Here is a 20,580-nt window from a genome sequence, read left to right on the forward strand (position 1 = left end):
CAAAGACCTGCCTTTATAATAGATAATGAAGTTTTTTTTTTTTTTGCAACTGCGACGAATAATATAGGCCGGGACCTCCTCCATAATCCGGTCATTGCGGACAGTCCTAGGCTCCTAGCAGCTACCACAACGAACATGATGTATTTTTACCAGATTTTACAGTCCTAGTTCTTGTTTGTTATTTCATGAGAGTATCAGGCCACAAAGAACATGGGCCGTGCTGCGCGGAACACATACATGGGCTCACACTGGACCAGGAGGGGAGAAGAAACACGGAAGGGAGGCTCTCACCAGTCACCACTCACCTGACGGCTGACGACGAGTGAGCGAGAGGAACGGGGAGAGGGAAGTTAAACGCGCGGCGATGCCGGAGCTGCCGGAGGTGGAGGCGGCGCGTCGGGCGCTGCAGGCGCACTGCGTGGGGAGGCGCATCGCGCGCTGCGCCGTGGCGGACGACGCCAAGGTGGTCGTTGCCGCCGCCGGCCGCGCGGCCTTCGAGCGGGCCATGGTCGGCCGGACCATCGTCGCCGCGCGCCGGAGGGGCAAGAACCTCTGGCTCCAGCTCGACGCGCCGCCCTTCCCGTCCTTCCAGTTCGGTCAGTCCGCGCCGTACCACTTACTACGTGGCCTAGACTTAACCTTAACCATTATTTGGTACTAGTACTACTATAGCTTCGGTGCTCCGCTAGTGCTTGGCTGCCTACCCAGTGTATTGTTGTTATTCAGAAAATTGGTAGTTAGAAAGGGCACCTTTGTCTTATACTGCTATGCATTTGGTCGAAAATTATAGCTGTTATCTATGTTTAATTATGCTTAGCAATCGCATGGATTCTGCTACTTTGCGCTGGTCTAATACTAAATAGGTGAGGGGTTATAAGAGCATTCTTTGGACTGCAGGGATGGCAGGCGCGATATATATCAAAGGCATTCCTGTGACGAATTATAAGAGGCAGGTGATATTTTACCGTTTTATACGTACGTTGTGATTATGTGAGTTCACCAATCGGTTTCTAGGAAATAATTTCTTCACAAGGCTGCAGATCCGTTGTTAATTCCGAAGAGGAGTGGCCCTCCAAACACTCTAAATTCTTTGCTGAGGTAATTATCCCAAACACAGTGTCGCATCAATTTTGTTTTCTAGCATGGCACTCACGCTCTTGTTGGTTATATGTTACTTTCGCAACTCGGATTGTACACTGATAAAAATGTGATGTCCAGTACAAGTTATTATCAAGTCTAAATCAACATTGATTCCATGTTCTTGCACACTATTTTTTGCTTAGTACAATAACAGTAAAAAAGCAAGAGATATCTTCCAGTAAACTTAGTAAAAAAAATACATCTTTAGATGAGCCAGTTACTAATCATTCAACAAACCACATGGACAGTGGTTGTGAATGCCCCTCACTTGATAACTAGGATATGGAAAGAAACTTGGGGAACATATTATATTATTGATTAATCTCAGTTTCATCTCTGATGGCTGCTTTAATGGTTATTCAGTTCAAAGAGTGAAAGGCACAAATCTCATTTCAGTTTCGTACTAGCCAATTTGTGTATTTTTTTTTTAAAAAAAACAGCTCGTGGGGTGTTGGTTCTGAACCTTGTTATTTCTAACCTTTTGGTTTGATTTATAGCTTGATGATGGTTTGGAGTTCTCTTTCACTGATAAACGGCGCTTTGCAAGAGTTCGTTTGTTTGAAGATGTAGGTATTTTTCATAGGCTGTATTTAAAAAACATCCGATTGCTTTCCTGTTCCTCATACAGATTTTCTCACCCAAGTTATATTTGCAGCCTGAAACCTTACCCCCAATTTCTGAGTTAGGCCCAGATGCTCTGTTTGAACCAATGTCCGTCGATAGTTTCTTGGACTCCCTGGGTAGAAAGAAGATAGGGATAAAAGCTCTTCTACTTGATCAGGTGACCAGCATCCAACCTACAAGCTTTGCCTGTGCAAAAATGTTTTCCCTGCACTGTACATACTTGACTTGTTGCAGTTTTTTTTTATAAAATGAGCAGAGCTTCATATCAGGCATTGGCAATTGGATTGCAGACGAGGTGCTTTACCAGGTATTCATACATTCTTCAGCAGTTGGTTGGTGTGGCTCGCATAAAATGTAGCAAAATTAAATTTGATTTTTTTTGCCAGTCAAGGATCCATCCATTACAGATTGCTTCGAATCTACCTAGGGAGAGTTGTGAAGCACTGCACCAGAGTATCGAAGAGGTGGGTCTAATGGGACATCACTATGTACTGAATTTACTTTCTACCGAAGTATGTATAGCATACCAACCTCCTGATCAAGAATTTTCTAGGTTGTCAAATATGCTGTCGAAGTTGATGCTGACATGGACCGCTTTCCGAAGGAATGGTTATTTCATCACCGTTGGGGCAAGAAGCCTGGCAAAGTCGATGGTAAGACTTTCCTCACTGCCAGTCATGATTTCCCTGAACATACTCGGGCAGGCAAACCGTTCGCTTACAGTGTTTGCTGATATCTGTCTTTGTATAAGACAAACCAATCATGTTAATTCCAATGCTGCGTACACACTCGCATCAGATTTCGATCCCTTCTGAGAATTAATTTTGTTTTTTTGGCCGTTCAGGAAAGAAAATCGAGTTCATAACAGCTGGTGGCAGGGTAAGTAAGTAAACTATCCGCTTCAGTACTAGACCTTGAGCCTCAGATATGGCCAGGCCAGCCAGCCAGGTCAAACTTCTGATGCTGCTTTGTTCACTCAGACCACTGCCTACGTGCCGCAACTGCAAAAACTGGTTGGAACCCAGTCCAGCAAAACGATATCCGTGGCCGAGAACGGTGATGCCAAGGATTCAGGGACCGAGGGAGAAGATGCAGATGCAGATGTTTTGAAGCCAAGAAAGCGAGCCGCGACCTCCAGGGGACAGCGAAACAAAGATACCGCCGGCTCGAGAAAAGCAAGAGGAAATGGCGCCGATGCTGAGGCGGCTGAACCAGCAACAGGTGTCGTCGGAAGCAACAGTGAGCAAGCTTTTGGCCAAGCCAACAGTGACGCTGTCGATAAATCAGATCGGGCTACAAGACGATCGTCGAGGAAAGTGAAAGCCCGCAAGTAAATCTGAACAAGGTAGCCAGGGATCTGTCCATGGAGTTTCATACTGGCCAGCGTATTTGCGCCTCTGAGTAATGTATCTTAGGAACAGAAGATTATATTCATGCTGCATATTCCTGGGGGATTCGCTCCGGACCAACGTTTGCTCTGTTCCCTCGGTGCTATGGATAGTAGCATATCTAGGTTGTGCATAAATGCACTGAGGTTTATGTACTCTTTCCAATCTTCCATGATGCTATGGAAGAGGTGATTAGGTGAAATGATGTTTCCCCTGGCGCGTGCGGTTCCACGCATAGTTGCCGTAAAGTGAAAAAAATACAGATTGCTTAACCTCTGCTGAATAAAGATTTCTAAAGGTAGAACTTGCATGGACGAAACCATGCATGCATGCATGGCAGCAATCAGCTGGTGTACGTTGGGTGACCCAAAAGAATTGAAGAAGGAGCCCTAAATCATGCAGGCAGCAGCAACTGCAGTACAGGCAGCAAAGTAGGGTGGCATGGCAGCAATCAGCTGGTGTACGTTGGGTTGGACGCTCACGGGTGGCAAGGCGCCAAATGACACATGCCCCACGCGCTCACTTTTGCACTATGGTGGCGTAGCATACCACATTAGTTATGTACAACTCTATTTAATATATATAAGATTTTTTAAAAAGTAATTAAAAATATATATAAGATACAGATTCTTCGCGTCTAAATACAACTATATATATATATTGTTTTTTAACTGTATTTATGGTCTATGTAGTCTTTCAACGGTCTCTTGTACTAAAAAACCGAACCACGTGCCCTTAGCCAGGGCTACAGAATGCAGAGGCAACGGTGCCGGGTCGTTGCTGTCGACAAAACAATTCTTTAGGGGTAGAGATGGCCAAATGGGCCGGCTGGCCCGGTCCAGCCCGGGCTCGATAAAGCTCGGCCTGTTTTGGACCTAGTCCACTAGGCACGGTTAGAAAACCAGTCCAGGTTGTATAAGTTCGTGGGCTCGCTCCCCTGTCTGAGCCCGGCCCAAACCCTAAAACCCTAAACGGGCCTGTAAGCACGGTTAAGTGCAAAAAAAGGGTTTGACAGGCAGAGATAAACGGGCTGTACCGGGCTAGCCCACCGAGCTAGTCCACCGTGCTTAGTTTTATGTCTAGGCCCGACCTGCTTATTCGTGCCGGACCGACCCAGATCCGTATAAAAGTGGGTCAGACCGGGCTCGTACCGGGCTAAAAAATTGTGGTTCAGGTTAGGCTTTCGTGCCTCGTGCTTTCTATATATATATATATATATATATAGGCCTTGTTCGTTTATGCCAGATTGGTGGGTCGGAACGATTTATGACTGGATTGCTTCTCTAATTTATATAAACTTTGATTAGCTAGAACGATTCAGGTGTAATCCCATAGAAACGAACAAGGCACTGGGGAGTTTCGCGGCCACACTCACGCGAGGCGAGATAGAGATGACCACCGTATATTTATCGATTCATGCATGTGAGTGTGAGAGATCGCTCGGGCCGAGAGGGTCCCCGGCCGGCCGGCAGCCAACACATCTCTGCGTGGCTGCCGCAGTGCAGTGTCGTCTCGTACTCTCGTCTCACACGCACACGTACTGACGAGTGACACCAAACCAAACATAGATACAGGTATCAGGTCGTGGACAACTGGACAAGCAGCATAGACTAAACCAAAACACATAAGCGAAACCAATTGTCGAAGGCATGCATATGCATTGCATGCAACAACATGACGTCTCTACTAGCTAGCTACTCCACCATGCAGACAACAAATTAAGGCCATGTTTGGTTTATTTAGTCTAGAGACTAAAGTTTAGGTAGGGGACTAAAGTTTAGTCCCTAACATGTTTGGTTCTAAAGGCTAAAAACAGTAAAGATATACTAAATGACACATAAGAAGACTAAAATGACATTTAACATTCTCCTGCTATTAATACAATTGAACTAAATGAGGAATAAATGTGGAATTAATATAGTTTAGTCCCTTTTAACACATATATGAATGACTAAAGACTAAATTATTTTAGTCTATATTTTAGTCATAGTGTTTGGTAAAAAAAAAGACTAAATGAGACTAAAAACTAGCGACTAATCTTTAGTCTCTCTAACCAAACACCTACTAAATGACCACTTGCAGAGAGACGATGCATGCATAGCATAAGGCATAGCTACGTACATGTCCATGGACAGATGCATGGGCTGCTGCTATTATGCCGCTAGGCGCTAGCTAACCGATCGAGGTCAGTCAGACGGTGCAGGTGTAGCCCGGCGGCGGCGTCTTGCCGCAGGTGAGGAGGAGCTGGAGCGCCAGGGGCAGGTACAGGTTGACGTTGAGGAGCCTGAGCTTGATGGTGTGCACAGGCACACGGCCGCCTCCAGCTCCACCAGCCCCTCCAGCACCGGGCAGCACTGGTTCACCACGCGGTCGCCGAGGCCGACGTGCACCAGCCCGCCCAGCAGGTCCACGCACGCGCCCAGCTTCAGCGAGTCCGCACTCCGCCGGGCACGTCGACGACGACGGCGGTGGGGGCGGGCTCGACGCCCCCGCCTCCGCCGGGTGGGTAGGTCACGGGCGGACCGGTGATCGGCGGGTAGGTCACCGGCCGGTGGTACGACGACCGGCGGGCGCGTGACCGGTGGGCCTACGACCGGCGGGTAGGAGGGGCTCTTAGGCGGTGGGTGTCCCGGCGCCGGGTACGCCGTGTTAAAAATAAACCCGGCGTGTGTGTGCATGCCTGGTGGCCGTGGCGTTGTGTGCGTTTGATGCGGTCAGTAGCTTGACGCGTCCGTTGCGTGTGCAGCTACATGCATGCATGGGTGAGATGAGTGGCCACTGCTCTGTGTTAGTTGCGTAGAGTTCGGTTGTGGCTAAGCACGAACTGAACAGGTTGGCCGCGTCGTGCGCGTAGCTTGCGCGTAGTGCGAATGGTGGGAGGCCATGCCGGCTTGAGCGCTGTAGTCTGCTGCTATAAAACAAACTGTACTCCTCCGTTCACGGTAAAAAAAGGCAATAGAAAAAACGGTGTGCGTGCACCGGACGTTCGTGCGTCATTTGCTTGTGTGCTTGTCTTCGCATTTCCACCTTTGTGTTCTTCAAGTTCTTGAGTGTTTGAGCGCTAGTGAGTTCCAACACGCCGGGCCCTTGGGTGGCTTCGGGTTCTCGGGTTTCGGCGACGGGTGGGAGGGCTTGGTCTTGGGCGGGCGCGGCTGGGACGGCTTGGGCGCTTTGGGCTTGTCGCAGTCGCAGGCTACCACGTTGTCTGCAGGCAGCGAGAGGATGGGCGTCACGGCGGTGGACAGCACCAGCAGTAGGGTGAGGAGGAACGTCCGGCGGAGCTTCATGCCGCTCGCCTTCATGCCTTTTGGCTGCTGCTGTTAGCGCCGACCGGAGTTGGAGGTGCGACGGCGAACTACGGCAACTGAGTTTGTGCTCTGACGCAAATACACTGAAACACGGTTTTTCTGCCGCGGCGTCCAGAACGCGCACTAGCTCATTTTCCTTTATTTCTCTAGTGTTTACAAATAACTGCGATCCGGTTTCCCCGCCACGTCTGCGTGGCGAGAATCTCGCTAGACCACGCCGTGACCGCAGCACGGTTTAGGCCTTGACACCAGGCGTTCTCCTTTCTACAGCTAACTAAACTTGGAATTTAAAACTTGAGTGTGCAGCTAGTCCTTATTACATAATAGAACATGGACTGCTAGTGATTAGAGTCAACATATCACCCCCTTAATCACTGCACTTCGATTACCCCAAGCTTCTGTCACAACTCAGCAAACCTGACGCGCCCAAGAGCCTTGGTCAGAATGTCTGCCAATTGTTCTACAGTGCTCACATGATCAACGTCGACCTCTCCTCTATCAACACAATCACGTATGAAATGGTACCTTGTGTCGATATGTTTGCTTCTATCATGATATGATGAACCGGATTTTTGCTCAATGCAATTGCTGACTTGTTATCAACCAATAGATTTACTTTCGGTGTTGGTATGCCCAGTAGTCCACCTAGAAGCCTACTAAGCCATATTCCTTGACAGGCAGCATTGGCACTTGCAATGTACTCAGCTTCACAAGATGATAAAGCTACCACCCGCTGTTTCTGAGATGCCCAAGGCACTAGACTAGTTCCCAGGAGAAAACTGAGCCACTTGTGTTTTTCCTGTCATCCACATCTCCAGCTAGGTCATTGTCACTGTAGCCGGTCAGTTTTGTTTCAGAAGTGTTCAACCTCCTGTAAATGCACCCATAGTTCACAGTCCCAGACAGATACCTGAGAATTTGTTTCACTGCTGCCCAGTGACTTGCTTTAGGATCCTCCATGAACCTGCTTACTATCCCAACCGAGAAAGTAATGTCTGGTCTAGTATTTACCAGATATCTTAGACTTCCAATAACACTCCTATACTTTGTCTTGTCAACTGAGGGTGTTCTGTCATTCTTGCTAAGCTTCAACCTATTTTCCATGGGTACATGACAAGAATTACAACCTTTCATGCCTGTTTGTTCTAGAATTTTTCAAAGTATAAGCACTCTAGCACAGTGATAACATTCCTTCCTTTTGTGTCACTTGGATGCCTAGATAATAAATTAGTAGCCCAAGGTCACTCATACTAAAACTCTTCTTCATCTCTCTTTTAAATGCCTCAATGTGTGTGAAGCTTGGTCCTGTTATGATCAGATCATCAACATAAACACCTACTAGGAGATTTATATCAGCCTACGCCCTTCTGTAAACAACATGTTCAAGAGGATTCCTTTCAAATCCTAGCTTGATCAGTTCACTATCTAATCTGGCATTCCATGCCCTAGGAGCCTGGCGCAGACCATCATATAATGCTTTTTCCAGTCTAAGCACCTTGTCACTACCTCCCTTAACAGCAAAACCAGGTGGCTGGTGAACATAAACCTCCTCTTCCAGTTCACCATTTAAGAAAGCCGACTTCACATCCATGTGATGTACATTCCAACCTCTCTGAGCAGCAAGAGCAATCAACAACCTCACCGTTTCTATTCTTGTTGAAAGGGAAATAGGCTTACACCTTTTCCTAATTGATTTTGGTGGTTGAATTACCCAACACAAATAATTGGACTAACTAGTTTGCTCTAGATTATAAGTTTTACAGGTGCCAAAGGTTCACAACAAACCAATAAAAAGTCTAAGAAAGGATTCAAATAAAGAGAGCAAAAGACAACCAAAGTGTGCCCTGGTCTGGCGCACCGGACTGTCCGGTGCACCACCGGACAATGTCCAGTGCACCAGGGAACTCAACTCCGAACTGCTCAACTTCGGGAATTCTGGGAGCCACTCCGCTATAATTCACCGGACTGTCCGGTGTAGCACCAGACTGTCCGGTGTGCCAGCGAAGTAACGGCTACTACAGCGCCAACGGTTGTCTGCAACAGCAGTTAATGCGCTACAGTGCGCGCAGAAGTCAGAGCAGAGCCAGAAGGCGCACCGGACAGTGAACAGTGACTGTCCGGTGACCCAGATGTCAGAAGCTCCAACGGTCAGAATCCAACGGCCGGGTGACGTGGCTGGCGCACCGGACAGTGTCCGGTGGCGCACCGGACTGTCCGGTGCGCCATGCGACAGAAGCCCTCACCAACGGTTCTTTTGGTGGTTGGGGCTATAAATACCCCCAACCACCACACTTCAATGCATCCAAGTTTTCAGCCTTCACACCTCATACAAGAGCTATAGCATTCAATACAAGACACAAACAAGAGATTAAATCCTCTCCCAAGTCCAAAGACAATTCCAATCAAATAGTGACTAGTGAGAGAGAGATACTTGTGTTCATTTGAGCTCTTGCGCTTGGATTGCTTTTTCTTCTTCAATCTTTCTTGATTCTAACTCAATTGTAACCAAGGCAAGAGACACCAATTATGTGGTGATCCTTGTGGGGACTTAGTGTCCCGTTTGATTGAGAAGAGAAGCTCACTCGGTCTAAGTGACCGTTTGAGAGAGGGAAAGGGTTGAAAGAGACCCGGTCTTCGTGACCACCTCAACGGGGAGTAGGTTTGCAAGAACCGAACCTCGGTAAAATAAATCACCGTGTCATCCGCCTTATTTGCTTGTGATTTGTTTTCACCCTCTCTTTCGGACTCGAATTTAATTCTAACGCTAACCCCGGCTTGTAGTTGTGCTTAAAGTTTGTAAATTTCAGATTCGCCCTATTCACCCCCTCTAGACGACTTTCAATTGGTATCAGAACTCGGTACTTCATTAGAGCCTAACCGCTCGAAATGATGTTGGGAGCATCCACTAAGAGGGAGATCGGGACCGGTGACAAGTCCGCAAGCTCGGGGAGAACGCACTCAAGGGAGTCCGCCCAAAAGTACAAGGAGGAATCCTCTTCCTCCATCAAGTCCCAACGGAAGGGTGACAAGAAGAAGAAGATGAAGAAGGTGGTCTACTATGAGACCGACTCTTCGTCACCCTCTACCTCCGGCTCAGAATCGGCATCCGCAACTTTTAAACGCCATGAGCGCAAGAAGTATAGTAAGATGCCCCTTCGCTATCCTCGTATTTTAAAATGCAATCCATTACTTTCCGTTCCATTAGGCAAACCACCTATGCTTGAAGGTGAAGATTATTCTATGTGGAGTGATAAAATGAGGCATCACCTAACCTCACTCCACAAAAGCATATGGGATATTGTTGAGTATGGAGCATAGGTACCAAAGAAGGGAGACAAGGATTACGACTCGGAGGAGGTCGAACAAATTCAACACTTCAACTCCCAAGCCACTACTATACTCCTCGCCTCTCTATGTCGAGAGGAGTATAATAAGGTACAAGGGTTGAAGAGCACAAAGGAAATTTGGGACGTGCTCAAAACCGCGCACGAAGGAGACGAGGTGACCAACATCACCAAGCGGGAGACGATCGAGGGGGAGCTCGGTCGCTTCATGCTTCACCAAGGGGAGGATCCACAAGCGATGTACAACCGGCTCAAGACCTTGGTGTACCAAGTGCGCAACCTCGGGAGCACCAAATGCGATGACCATGAAATGGTTAAGGTTATTCTTAGATCACTCATTTTCCTTAACCCTACGCAAGTTCAATTAATTCGTGGTGATCCTAGATACACACTAATGTCTCCCAAGGAAGTGATAGGAAAATTTGTGAGCTTTGAATTAATGATCAAAGGCTCCAAGAAAATCATTGAGCAAGGCGGCACCTCAACACCCAAGGTGCAACCCGTCGCATTCAAGGCGACGGAAGAAAAGAAGGATTCTACACCAAGTAGGATCCCCATCGACGCCTCCAAGCTCGACAATGAGGAGATGACACTCATCATCAAGAGCTTCCACCAAATCCTCAAGCAAAGGAGGGGGAAGGACTACAAGCCCCGCTCGAAGAAAGTTTGCTACAAGTGTGGTAAGCCCGGTCATTTTATTGCAAAATGTCCATTATCAAGTGATAGTGACAGGGGCGACGACAAGAAGGGAAAGAGAAGAGAAAAGAAGAGGTACTACAAGAAGAAGGGCGGCGATGCTCACGTTTGCCGGGAGTGGGACTCCGACGAGAGCTCCACCGACTCCTCCGACGAAGATGCCGCAAACATCGCCGTCACCAAAGGCCTTCTCTTCCCCAACGTCGGCCACAAGTGCCTCATGGCAAAGGACGACAAAAGGAAGAAGGTAAAATCATAATCCTCCACTAAGTATGCAACTTCTAGTGATGAGGATAATTCTAGTGATGATGAGGATAATTTGCTCACCTTATTTGCCAACCTAAACATGCAACAAAAGGAGAAATTAAATGAATTAATTAGTGCTATTCATGATAAGGATGAACTCTTAGATAGTCAAGAGGACTTCCTAATTAAAGAAAACAAAAAGCATGTTAAGGTTAAAAATGCTTATGCTCTAGAGGTGGAAAAATGTGAAAAATTAACTAGTGAGCTAAGCACTTGCCATGATGTTATTTCCAACCTTAGAAATGAGAATGCTAAATTAATTGCTAAGGTTGAGAATTTGAATGTTTGTGATGATTCTCTTGTTAGTCTTAGAAATGATAATGCTAGTTTGATTACTAAGGTTGACAAGTTAAATGCATCACTGTCTAGCCTTAAAAATGAGAATGAAAAATTGATTGCTAAGGCTAAAGATTTAAATATTTGTAATGTTTCCATTTCCAATCTTAGAGATGAAAATGTCATATTACATGCCAAGATTGTTGAATTGAATTCTTGCAAACCCTCTACATCTACCGTTGAGCATGTTACTATTTGCACTAGATATAGAGACATTAATGTTGATGCTATTCATGATCACCTAGCTTTAATTAAGAAACAAAATGATCACATAGCTCAACTTAGTGCTAAGATTGATGAGCATGAGTTAGAAAATGAAAATTTTAAATTTGCTCGTAGTATGCTCTATAGTGGGAGACGCCCTGGCATTAAGGATGGCATTGGCTTCCAACAGGGAGGCAATGTCAAACTCAATGCACCTCCTAAAAGATTATCTAACTTTGTTAAGGGCAAGGCTCCCATGCCTCACGATAACGAGGGTTACATTTTGTACCCTGCCGGTTATCCCGAGCACAAAATTAGGAGAATTCACTCTAGGAAGTCTCACTCTGGCCCTAATCATGCTTTTATGTATAAGAGTGAGGCATCTAGTTCTAGGTAATCTACTCATGCTAAATTTCCTAAGAAGAAAACTCCTATTGCATCAAATGAACCTAATATTTCATTTAAAACTTTTGATGCATCTTATGTTTTAACTAACAAATCAGGCAAAGTAGTTGCCAAATATGTTGGGGGCAAACACAAGGGTTCCAAGACTTATGTTTGGGTACCCAAGGTGCTTGTTTCTAATGTCAAAGGACCCAAGACCGTTTGGGTACCTAAGAACAAGGCCTAAAATTGTTTTGTAGGTTTATGCATCCGGGGGCTCAAGTTGGATCATCGATAGCGGGTGCACAAACCACATGACAGGGGAGAAGAAGATGTTCTCCTCCTATGAGAAAAACCAAGATCCTCAACGAGCTATCACATTCGGGGATGGAAATCAAGGTTTGGTCAAAGGATTGGGTAAAATTGCTATATCTCCTGACCATTCTATTTCCAATGTTTTTCTTGTAGATTCTTTAGATTATAACTTGCTTTCAGTTTCACAATTATGTAAAATGGGCTACAACTGTCTTTTTACTGATATAGGTGTTACTGTCTTTAGAAGAAGTGATGATTCAGTAGCATTTAAGGGAGTGTTAGAGGGTCAGCTATACTTGGTAGATTTTGATAGAGCTGAACTGGACACTTGCTTAATTGCTAAGACTAACATGGGTTGGCTCTGGCACCGCCGACTAGCCCATGTTGGGATGAAGAATCTTCATAAGCTTCTGAAGGGAGAGCACATTTTGGGACTAACAAATGTTTATTTTGAGAAAGACAGGGTTTGTAGCGCATGTCAAGCAGGGAAGCAAGTTGGTGTTCATCATCCACACAAGAACATCATGACGACCGACAGGCCGCTTGAGCTACTCCACATGGATCTATTCGGCCCGATCGCTTACATAAGCATCGGCAGGAGTAAGTATTGTCTTGTAATTGTGGATGATTATTCTCGCTTCACTTGGGTGTTCTTTTTGCAGGAAAAATCTCGAACCCAAGAGACCTTAAAGGGATTCTTGAGACGGGCTCAAAATGAGTTCGGCTTAAGGATCAAAAAGATTAGAAGCGACAACGGGACGGAGTTCAAGAACTCACAAATAGAAGGCTTTCTTGAGGAGGAAGGCATCAAGCATGAGTTCTCTTCTACCTACACACCACAACAAAATAGTGTAGTGGAGAGGAAGAATAGAACCCTATTGGACATGACAAGGACCATGCTTGATGAGTACAAGACCTCGGATCGGTTTTGGGCCGAGGCGGTCAACACCGCTTGCTATGCCATCAACCGGTTATATCTACACCGAATCCTCAAGAAGACATCGTATGAACTCCTAACCGGTAAAAAGCCCAATGTTTCATATTTTAGAGTCTTTGGTAGCAAATGCTTTATTCTTGTTAAAAGAGGTAGAAAATCTAAATTTGCTCCTAAGGCTGTAGAAGGCTTTTTACTAGGATATGATGCAAACACAAGGGCATATAGAGTCTTTAACAAGTCCTCTGGATTAGTTGAAGTTTCTTGTAACATTGTGTTTGATGAGACTAACGGCTCTCAAGTAGAGCAAGTTGATCTTGATGAGCTAGATGATGAAATGGCTCCATGCGTCGCACTAAGGAACATGTCCATTGGGGATGTGTGTCCTAAGGAATCCGAAGAGCCTCCACATACACAAGATCAACCATCTTCCTCCATGCAAGCATCTCCACCAACCCAAGATGAGGATCAAGCTCAAGAGGATGAAAATGAAGATCAAGAAGATGAGCCACCTCAAGAGGAGGGCAATGATCAAGGGGGAGATGCTAATGATCAAGACAAGGAAGATGATGAGGGTCCAAGACCGCCACACCCAAGAGTCCACCAAGCAATACAACGAGATCACCCCGTGAACTCCATCCTCGGCGATATTCATAAGGGGGTAACTACTCGATCTTGTGTTGCTCATTTTTGTGAACATTACTCTTTTGTTTCCTCTATTGAGCCGCACAAAGTAGAGGAAGCACTTTAAGATTCGGATTGGGTGCTGGCGATGCAAGAGGAGCTCAACAACTTCACAAGGAATGAGGTATGGCATTTAGTTCCATGTCCTAACCAAAATGTTGTAGGAACCAAGTGGGTCTTCCGCAACAAGCAAGATGAGCATGGTGTGGTGACAAGGAACAAAGCCAGACTTGTGGCCAAGGGATACTCCCAAGTCGAAGGTTTGGATTTCGGTGAAATCTATGCACCCGTAGCTAGGCTTGAGTCAATTCACATTTTACTTGCCTATGCTACTTACCATGGCTTTAAGCTTTACCAAATGGACGTGAAAAGTGCCTTCCTCAATGGACCAATCAAGGAAGAGGTCTATGTTGAGCAACCTCCCGGCTTTGAAGATAGTGAGTACCCTAACCATGTTTATAAACTCTCTAAGGCGCTTTATGGGCTCAAGCAAGCCCCAAGAGCATGGTATGAATGCCTAAGTGATTTCCTTATCGCTAATGGATTCAAAGTCGGAAAGGCCGATCCTACTCTCTTTACCAAAACACTTGCAAATGATTTGGTTGTATGCCAAATATATGTTGATGATATCATATTTGGGTCTACTAACGAATCTACATGTGAGGAGTTTAGTAGGATCATGACACAGAAATTCACCTTAGGGCCGTAAAACGAATCTTGAGATATTTAGTTTATACTCCTAAGTTTGGCCTTTGGTACCCCAGGGGTTCCACATTTGATTTAATTGGTTATTCCGATGCCGATTGGGCAGGGTGTAAAATTAATAGAAAGAGCACATCGGGGACTTGCCAGTTCTTGGGAAGATCTCTGGTGTCTTGGGCTTCAAAGAAGCAAAATTCTGTGGCTCTTTCTACCGCCGAAGCCGAGTATATTGCCGCAGGCCATTGTTGCACGCAATTGCTTTGGATGAGGCAAACCCTCAGGGACTATGGTTACAAATTAACCAAAGTTCCTCTTCTATGTGATAATGAGAGTGCAATCCGCATGGGGGATAATCCCGTTGAGCATAGCCGCACTAAACACATAGCCATTCGGTATCACTTTTTGAGGGATCACCAACAAAAAGGAGATATCGAGATTGCATATGTTAACACCAAAGAACAATTAGCCGGTATCTTTACCAAGCCATTAGATGAGCAAACTTTTACCAAACTTAGGCATGAGCTAAATATTCTTGATTCTAGGAACTTTGATTGATATTTTGCACACATAGCTTGCTTATATACCTTTGATCATATCTCTTTCATGTGCTATGACTAATATGATTTCGAGTGCATTTCATGCTAAGTCATAGATTGAAAGGGAAATGGAGTCTTCGGCGAAGACAAGGCTTCCACTCCACTCCATCGAATTATTCATCCTTCGTCGTCGCTCCACACCGCTCTCTACTTTGGTATAATCTTCACTCATATATTATTTACCATAGGGGGAGAAAGTAGAAAGAAAAGGGCTTATATTTCACTCACAAATATCCGTTTTTGGCGCTTCATGCCAAAGGGGGAGAAAATATTAGCCCAAAGCAAAAGGATCGCACCACCACCAATTTCACAAATTTAGTCTTTCAACTTGTATTTAAAGAAGTGTTTTTCAAATTGGTATCTTATTTTGATACAATTTCAAAATTGGTATGACCCCTCTTCAAAATTAATATCTAAAACCCTCTTGAACACTAAGAGGAGGATTTCATTAAGGGGGAGTTTTGTTTAAGTCAAAGGAAAAGCATTTGAAACAGGGGAGAGAATTTCAAATCTTAAAAATGCTTCTCAAAATCTTATTCATATACCTTTGACTATTTGCAAAAGATTTTTAAAAAGAATTTTCAAAACATTGCAAAACAAAACAAGTGGTGCAAGCGTGGTCCAAAATTTTGTTAAGAAGAAAGCCATCCATGCATATCTAGTAAAAATAATTATTGGTTTCATTCCTAGCAACCTCTGCACTTACACTATGCAAACTAGTTCAATTTTGCACTTATACATTTGCTTTGGTTTGTGTTTGCATCAATCACCAAAAAGGGGGACATTGAAAGGGAAATAGGCTTACACCTTTTCCTAATTGATTTTGGTGGTTGAATTACCCAACACAAATAATTGGACTAACTAGTTTGCTCTAGATTATAAGTTTTACAGGTGCCAAATGTTCACAATAAACCAATAAAAAGTCCAAGAAAGGATTTGTCAGGGACCATAATTAGGGGTACCCCCAAGACTCCTAATCTCAGCTGGTAACCCCCATCAGCACAAAGCTGCAAAGGCCTGATGGGCGTAATTCACGTCAAGGCTCCGTCCACTCAAGGGACACGATCTCGCCTCGCCCGAGCCCAGTCTCGGGCAAAGACAGCCGACCTAGGAGGATTCACGTTCGCCCGAGGGTCCCCTCAAGCAACGGGCACACCTTCGACTCGCCTGAGGCCCAGCTCGGGCAGGCTTCGCGGAGAAGCAACCTTGGCCAGATCGCCTCGCCAGCCGACCAGATCGCAGGAGCATTCAATGCAAGGATCGTCTGACACCTTATCGTGACGCGCGCTCCTCAGTCGACAAGGCCGAAGTGACCGCAGTCACTTCGCCCCTCCATTGACTGACCTGACAGGAAAACAGCGTTGCCTGCCCTGCTCTGACTGCTGTGCCACTCGCCAGGGTGAGACTGACAGCAGCCAAGTCCAGCCTTGGGCGCCATAGGAAGCTCCGCCTCGCTTGACCCTAGGGCTCGGACTCAACCTCGACACCGGAAGACGGTCTCCGCCTCGCCCGACCCCAGGGCTCGGACTCAACCTCGACACCAGAAGACGGTCTCCGCCTCGGCCGACCCCAGGGCTCGGACTCAGCCTCGACCTTGGACGACGGTCTCTTCCTCACCCGACCCCAGGGCTCGGACTCAACCTCGACCTCGAACGACGGACTCCGCCTCGCCCAACCCCAGGGCTCGGACTCAGCCTCGACCTCGGAGGAATCACCGCCTCGCCCGACCTTGGGCTCGGACCGACCACGCTACAGGGGGGCCATCATTACCCTACCCCTAGCTAGCTCAGGCTACGGGGAACAAGACCGGCGTCCCATCTGGCTCGCCCCAGTAAACAAGTAATGATGGCACCCCGCGTGCTCCATGACGACGGCAGTTCTCAGCCCCTTACAGAAGCAAGGAGATGTCAGCAAGGATCCGACAGCACCCGACAGCTGTGCTTCCACAGGGCTCAAGCGCTCCTCTGACGGCCACGACATCACATGAACAGGGCAGCAACACCTCTCCAACAGCCACGTCGGCATGTACACAGGACTCTGGCTCCTCCCTGCTAGACACGTTAGCACATTGCTACGCTCCCTGTTGTACACCTGGACCCTCTCCTTACATCTATAAAAGGAAGGTCCAGGGCCCCCATACAGGAGTGTGGCCGCGCGGGAGGACGGACTGACGCACAGGCTCTCTCTCTCCCTCGCGAACGCTTGTAACCCCCTACTGCAAGCGCATCCGCCCTGGGCGCAGGACAACACGAGGTCGCGATTCCCCTTATTGTTTCCCCCCTTGTGTTCCGTCTCGCGCCGACCCATCTGAGCTGGGACACACAGCGATAATTTACTCGTCGGTCCAGGGACCCCCCGGGGTCGAAACGCCGACAGTTGGCGCGCCAGGTAGGGGCCTGCTGCGTGTTGACGAACAGCTTCCCGTCAAGCTCCAGATGGGCAGTCTCCGGCAACCTCTCCAGCCCGAGACGCTGCTCCATTTCGGGAGTCTTGAGTTCATGTCCCTCGACGGCAGCTACGACATGATACTCCTTCCTCCGCCGCGCGACAACGACAATGACGACCGTCAGCCCGCCCGCCGGCGGCGGAATCGACGACGTCTTCCCCACGTGGCAGAAGAGCAACATCTAGGTCTGTCCCGTCACCTTCCCCGCCGACGGAGGAGGAGGCGGGGCAACCATGGCCAAGCAGTAGGCGGCACCTCGTCGGCTGTCGAGCGAGTCGACGGCACCGGCGCCCCAGTGGGGGGCACGTCGGGCGTTGACCTTGCGTCTGAGACGAAGACGAGCGTCGTTTGCCCGCAACACGCCAACCCCAAGCAGACGGACGACGCCAGCACGCTCGCGAAGGGCTTGCTGGGCGTTAGCCTCGTACCTGAGATAACGGTGCAGTCCATCCCTGACGCGACTTCGTCACCATCCGTCGATCAAGAGGTACCGTTTGTTTCCCATCCTGTGCCTTTTAGATTCAGCTTCAGCCCACCGAGCGATCCCGCTTCGGTGGACGCTTTCATAAAGGCATATCCAAACCTTCCGGGGTACCATATGTGGTCAACCTGGGACCGACTGACGGCCGTCTCGACCTATGGGCCCCTGGGTTCCGAGGAAGATGACGAGCCTGACTCTGGTTGAGATTTCTCCGGGCTCGGTGACCCCGGTGCCATGCGTGACTTCATGATCACATGTGACTACTGCCTCTCCGATTGCTCCGATGATGGCCACAGCCTTGACGACGAGGACTGTGGCCCAAGTCGCGAATGTTTTCACGTCGATCTAGGGGGTCTCGAGGAAGGCAACCACCTTGGTATGCCGGAGGACGGCGATCCCCCTAGGCATGCGCCTCGCATTGACATCCTTCGGGAGCTAGCTGTGGTCCCAGTCCCTGTGGGAGGTCAGGACGCACAGCTCGAGCAAATCCGCGAGATGCAAGCCAGGCTCGACGAGGAAACAGGACAACTTGTGCAGCTCTGGCAAAATATCGGGCAGGAGTGGGCAGGCCGAGCACCGGCCGGAGAAGCGCGTCATCTGGCCCAGGACGTCCAGCACCGCATCGCCGACGATGCCAGGGCAAGGCTGCCCCAAGCTTCCAGTGGGGTCGGCCAGAACCTGTCTGCAGCAGCAATACTACTCTGAGCGATGTCGGAACCATCCACCACCGAGGGGCGGCGTATCCAGAGAGAGCTCAAGAATTTCCTGGAAGATGCCGCGGTCCGACGGGCCGAAAGCTCTGCCTCCCGAAGGCAGGGGTACCCCCGGAGCATCGCGCTGCGACTTCCCGATACATGCGGGAAGCCTCGGTCCACACCGGGCGCACGCGGAACACAGCGCCTGCGGCCCCGGGTCGCCACAACAACGAGCACCACCGCCGCGACCGTCGATCCCACCTCGACGAGAAGGTGCGCCGAGGCTACCACCCCAGGCGTGGGGGACGCTACGACAGCGGGGAGGATCGGAGCCCCTCGCCCGAACCACCCGGTCCGCAAGCTTTCAGCCAGGCCATACGACGGGCGCCGTTCCCGACCCGGTTCCAAACCCCGACTACCATCACCAAGTACTCGGGGGAGACAAGGCCGGAACTGTGGCTCGCGGACTACCGGCTGGCCTGCCAGCTGGGTGGAATGGACGATGACAACCTCATCATCCGCAACCTTCCCCAGTTCCTCTCCGACGCCGCCTGAGCCTGGCCGGAGCATCTGCCTCCTGCGCAGATCTCCAACTGGGACGACCTGGTCAAAGCCTTCGTCGACAACTTCCAGGGCACATACGTGCGCCCTGGGAACTCTTGGGATCTCCGAAGCTGTCGCCAGCTGCTGGGAGAGTCCCTGTGGGACTACATCCGGCGATTTTCGAAGCAGCGCACCGAGCTGCCCAACATCACCGACTCGGATGTCATCGGCGCGTTCCTCGCCGGCACCACTTGCCGTGACCTGGTGAGCAAGCTAGGTCGCAAGACTCCCACCAGGGCGAGCGAGCTGATGGACATCGCCACCAAGTTCGCCTCTGGTCAGGAGGCGGTCGAGGCCATCTTTCGGAAGGACAAGCAGCCTCAGGGGCGCCAGCCGGAAGACGTCCTCGAGGCGTCCGCTCAACGCGGCGCGAGAAAGAAGGGCAAGAAGAAGTCACAAGCGAAACGCGACACCACCGACGCAGACCTTGTCGCCGTCGCCGAGCACAGGAACCCTCGGAAGCCTCCCGGAGGCGCCAACCTGTTCGACAAGATGCTCAAGGAGTCGTGCCCCTATCATCAGGGTCCCGTCAAGCACACCCTTGAGGAGTGCGTCATGCTTCGGCGCTACTTCCAGAAGGCCGGGCCCCCGGCGGAAGGTGGCAGAGCCCACAACAACGACAAGAAGGAGGATCACAAGGCAGAGGAGTTCCCCGAGGTCCACGACTGCTTCATGATCTACGGTGGGCAAGTGGCGAACGCCTCGGCTCGGCACCGCAAGCAAGAGCACCGGGAGGTCTGCTCGGTGAAGGTGGCGGCGCCAGTCTACCTAGACTGGTCCGACAAGCCCATCACCTTCAACCAGGGCGACCACCCCGACCGCGTGCCGAGCCCGGGAAAGTACCCACTCGTTGTAGATCCTGTCATCGGCAACGTCAGGCTTACCAAGGTCCTCATGGACGGAGGCAGCAGCCTCAACATCATCTACGCCGAGACCCTCGGGCTCCTGCAGATCGATCTGTCCTCGATCCGGGCCGGCGCGGCACCCTTTCACGGGATCATCCCCGGGAAACGTGTCCAACCCCTTGGGCAACTCGATCTGCCCGTCTGCTTTGGGACTCCCTACAACTTCCGAAAGGAAACCCTCATGTTCGAGGTGGTCGGGTTCCAAGGAACCTACCACGCAGTGCTAGGGAGACCATGCTACGCCAAGTTCATGGCTATCCCCAACTACACCTACCTCAAGCTCAAGATGTCGGGCCCCAACGGGGTCATCACCGTCGGCTCCAAGTACCGACACACGTATGAATGCGATGTGGAGTGCGTGGAGTACGCCGAGGCCCTCACCGAATCCGAGGCCCTCATCGCCGACCCGGAGGGCCTCTCCAAGGAGGTGACAGATGCGAAGCGCCACGCCAGCAACTTCGAGCCCGCTGAGGCGGTTAAGTCCATCCC

At 49.2% G+C, this 20,580-nt stretch overlaps 1 protein-coding gene and 1 pseudogene across 1 annotated transcript; one reads left to right on the plus strand and one right to left on the minus strand.

Annotated features, from left to right (window-relative positions):
- The first annotated feature begins 312 nt into the window (after positions 1–312).
- LOC100273102 (uncharacterized) lies at positions 313–3,422 on the plus strand. Its single transcript, NM_001147551.1, has 10 exons — positions 313–596; positions 898–949; positions 1,041–1,098; positions 1,638–1,706; positions 1,796–1,921; positions 2,021–2,071; positions 2,151–2,228; positions 2,318–2,417; positions 2,609–2,643; positions 2,745–3,422. Exons 1-10 carry the CDS (start codon positions 365–367, stop codon positions 3,096–3,098), a joined length of 1,155 nt encoding a protein of 384 aa, NP_001141023.1. The 5' UTR covers positions 313–364; the 3' UTR covers positions 3,099–3,422.
- Positions 3,423–5,096: 1,674 nt separating this feature from the next.
- LOC103629708 (36.4 kDa proline-rich protein-like) lies at positions 5,097–6,454 on the minus strand (annotated as a pseudogene).
- Positions 6,455–20,580: the final 14,126 nt, after the last annotated feature.

Source organism: Zea mays, chromosome 6 (assembly GCF_902167145.1).
Source record: "Zea mays cultivar B73 chromosome 6, Zm-B73-REFERENCE-NAM-5.0, whole genome shotgun sequence".
NCBI classification, from domain to species: Eukaryota; Viridiplantae; Streptophyta; class Magnoliopsida; order Poales; family Poaceae; genus Zea; species Zea mays.

Coding starts and splice junctions, on each gene's coding strand:
- LOC100273102 (NM_001147551.1), top strand. CDS start 365: ATGCCGGAGCTGCCGGAGGTGGAGGCGGCGCGTCGGGCGCTGCAGGCG. Junction 1,707..1,795: donor GAGTTCGTTTGTTTGAAGAT/GTAGGTATTTTT, acceptor TTATATTTGCAG/CCTGAAACCTTACCCCCAAT. Junction 1,922..2,020: donor AAGCTCTTCTACTTGATCAG/GTGACCAGCATC, acceptor TAAAATGAGCAG/AGCTTCATATCAGGCATTGG.